At 30.7% G+C, this 1,121-nt stretch overlaps 1 protein-coding gene across 1 annotated transcript; it reads right to left on the reverse strand.

Annotated features, from left to right (window-relative positions):
* Nucleotides 1-52: 52 nt before the first annotated feature.
* On the reverse strand, nt 53-1,116 carry LOC105460594 (zinc carboxypeptidase-like; the record flags this gene model as incomplete). The annotated part of the gene is made up of 4 exons (XM_011707079.1): nt 53-137; nt 530-732; nt 915-1,002; nt 1,090-1,116. Coding segments are annotated over 4 exons (403 nt in total), but the record flags the coding sequence as incomplete, so codon positions are not given.
* Nucleotides 1,117-1,121: the final 5 nt, after the last annotated feature.

Raw genomic sequence — 1,121 nt, forward strand, 5'->3', positions numbered from 1 at the left:
GAGAGAGAGAGAGAGAGAGGGAGAAGACAATATAAATAAAATTTTTACGTACAGATTGCTTCAGCAATATTCCCGACCTTATATTGAGTTCCATATCTCTTTTTAAGAGCTGTCATCGATTTCATACCGATATCATACTGGAAAATAATAAAAATTATATAAACTATGTTTTTGAATAATCTACTATTATTTCTTATAAATAAATATGCTAATAATAAGAAAATGATAAACGTGAACTGCTTCAAATTTGTTTCGTTGTAAAAATAACATTAATAATCAATCTGAATTGTAGAAAAACTCCTAGAAAGAAATTTTCTCCCAATGTATCATATATGTATAATTATGTTTGTATTAGCTCATAATTTATTTGATGATTTGTACTGCTCCACTGATAAATATAGTAACAACAATAATACTATAGGGGAAGTAATAATTATTTTATTAATTTAGTATTATTTATACACAGAATTATTTTATCATGAATTTCTCAAAGCTATAATATATTTATTTTACGACTAAAATTACTTACCAGATCATCGTAGTTATCAAGGTGATCCTTTGTGTGACCATACGGTAACAGCAATAGTTGCGAGTAGCTGTGGAACGCGAGGTACGCGTAGATTTTGTTGGCAATGGTACCGATATATTCGGACATGCTCTTTGTCTCAACCTCGGAGAACGGCGCACTTCCGTGGTAAGTTTCAGAGCATGGGAAAGTGCTGGTGCCACCACCTAAAAATTTCAAATTATATATAAATATTTATAAATAATATTGAGAAACATTGAGCGAATTAATTTCATAAGCTCTTTGAAGTCTACAATAATTTCAACTATTTATTAAATATTTAAATTTGGCTATTACAGTTTTCTAACGCACATACACAAAAACGCTAACACATAACACAAATTCTTACTATTCCATTTGTAGCCCCAGTTTCTGTTAGGGTCACTGCCATAACAATTGAATGAGTACGGCTTACGTGTCTTTCTCCATAATCGGTTCTGAAATAAATTTTAAATATTCGTGTAATTAAGCATTAATTTATAAATTACTAAACAATGCACTGTGTAAGATAAAACGAAGCTTACCGTGGTGTGCGTGTACACGTATCCAAGATCGG

Source organism: Wasmannia auropunctata, unplaced genomic scaffold (assembly GCF_000956235.1).
Source record: "Wasmannia auropunctata unplaced genomic scaffold, wasmannia.A_1.0 LD319151.1, whole genome shotgun sequence".
Classification (NCBI taxonomy): Eukaryota; Metazoa; Arthropoda; class Insecta; order Hymenoptera; family Formicidae; genus Wasmannia; species Wasmannia auropunctata.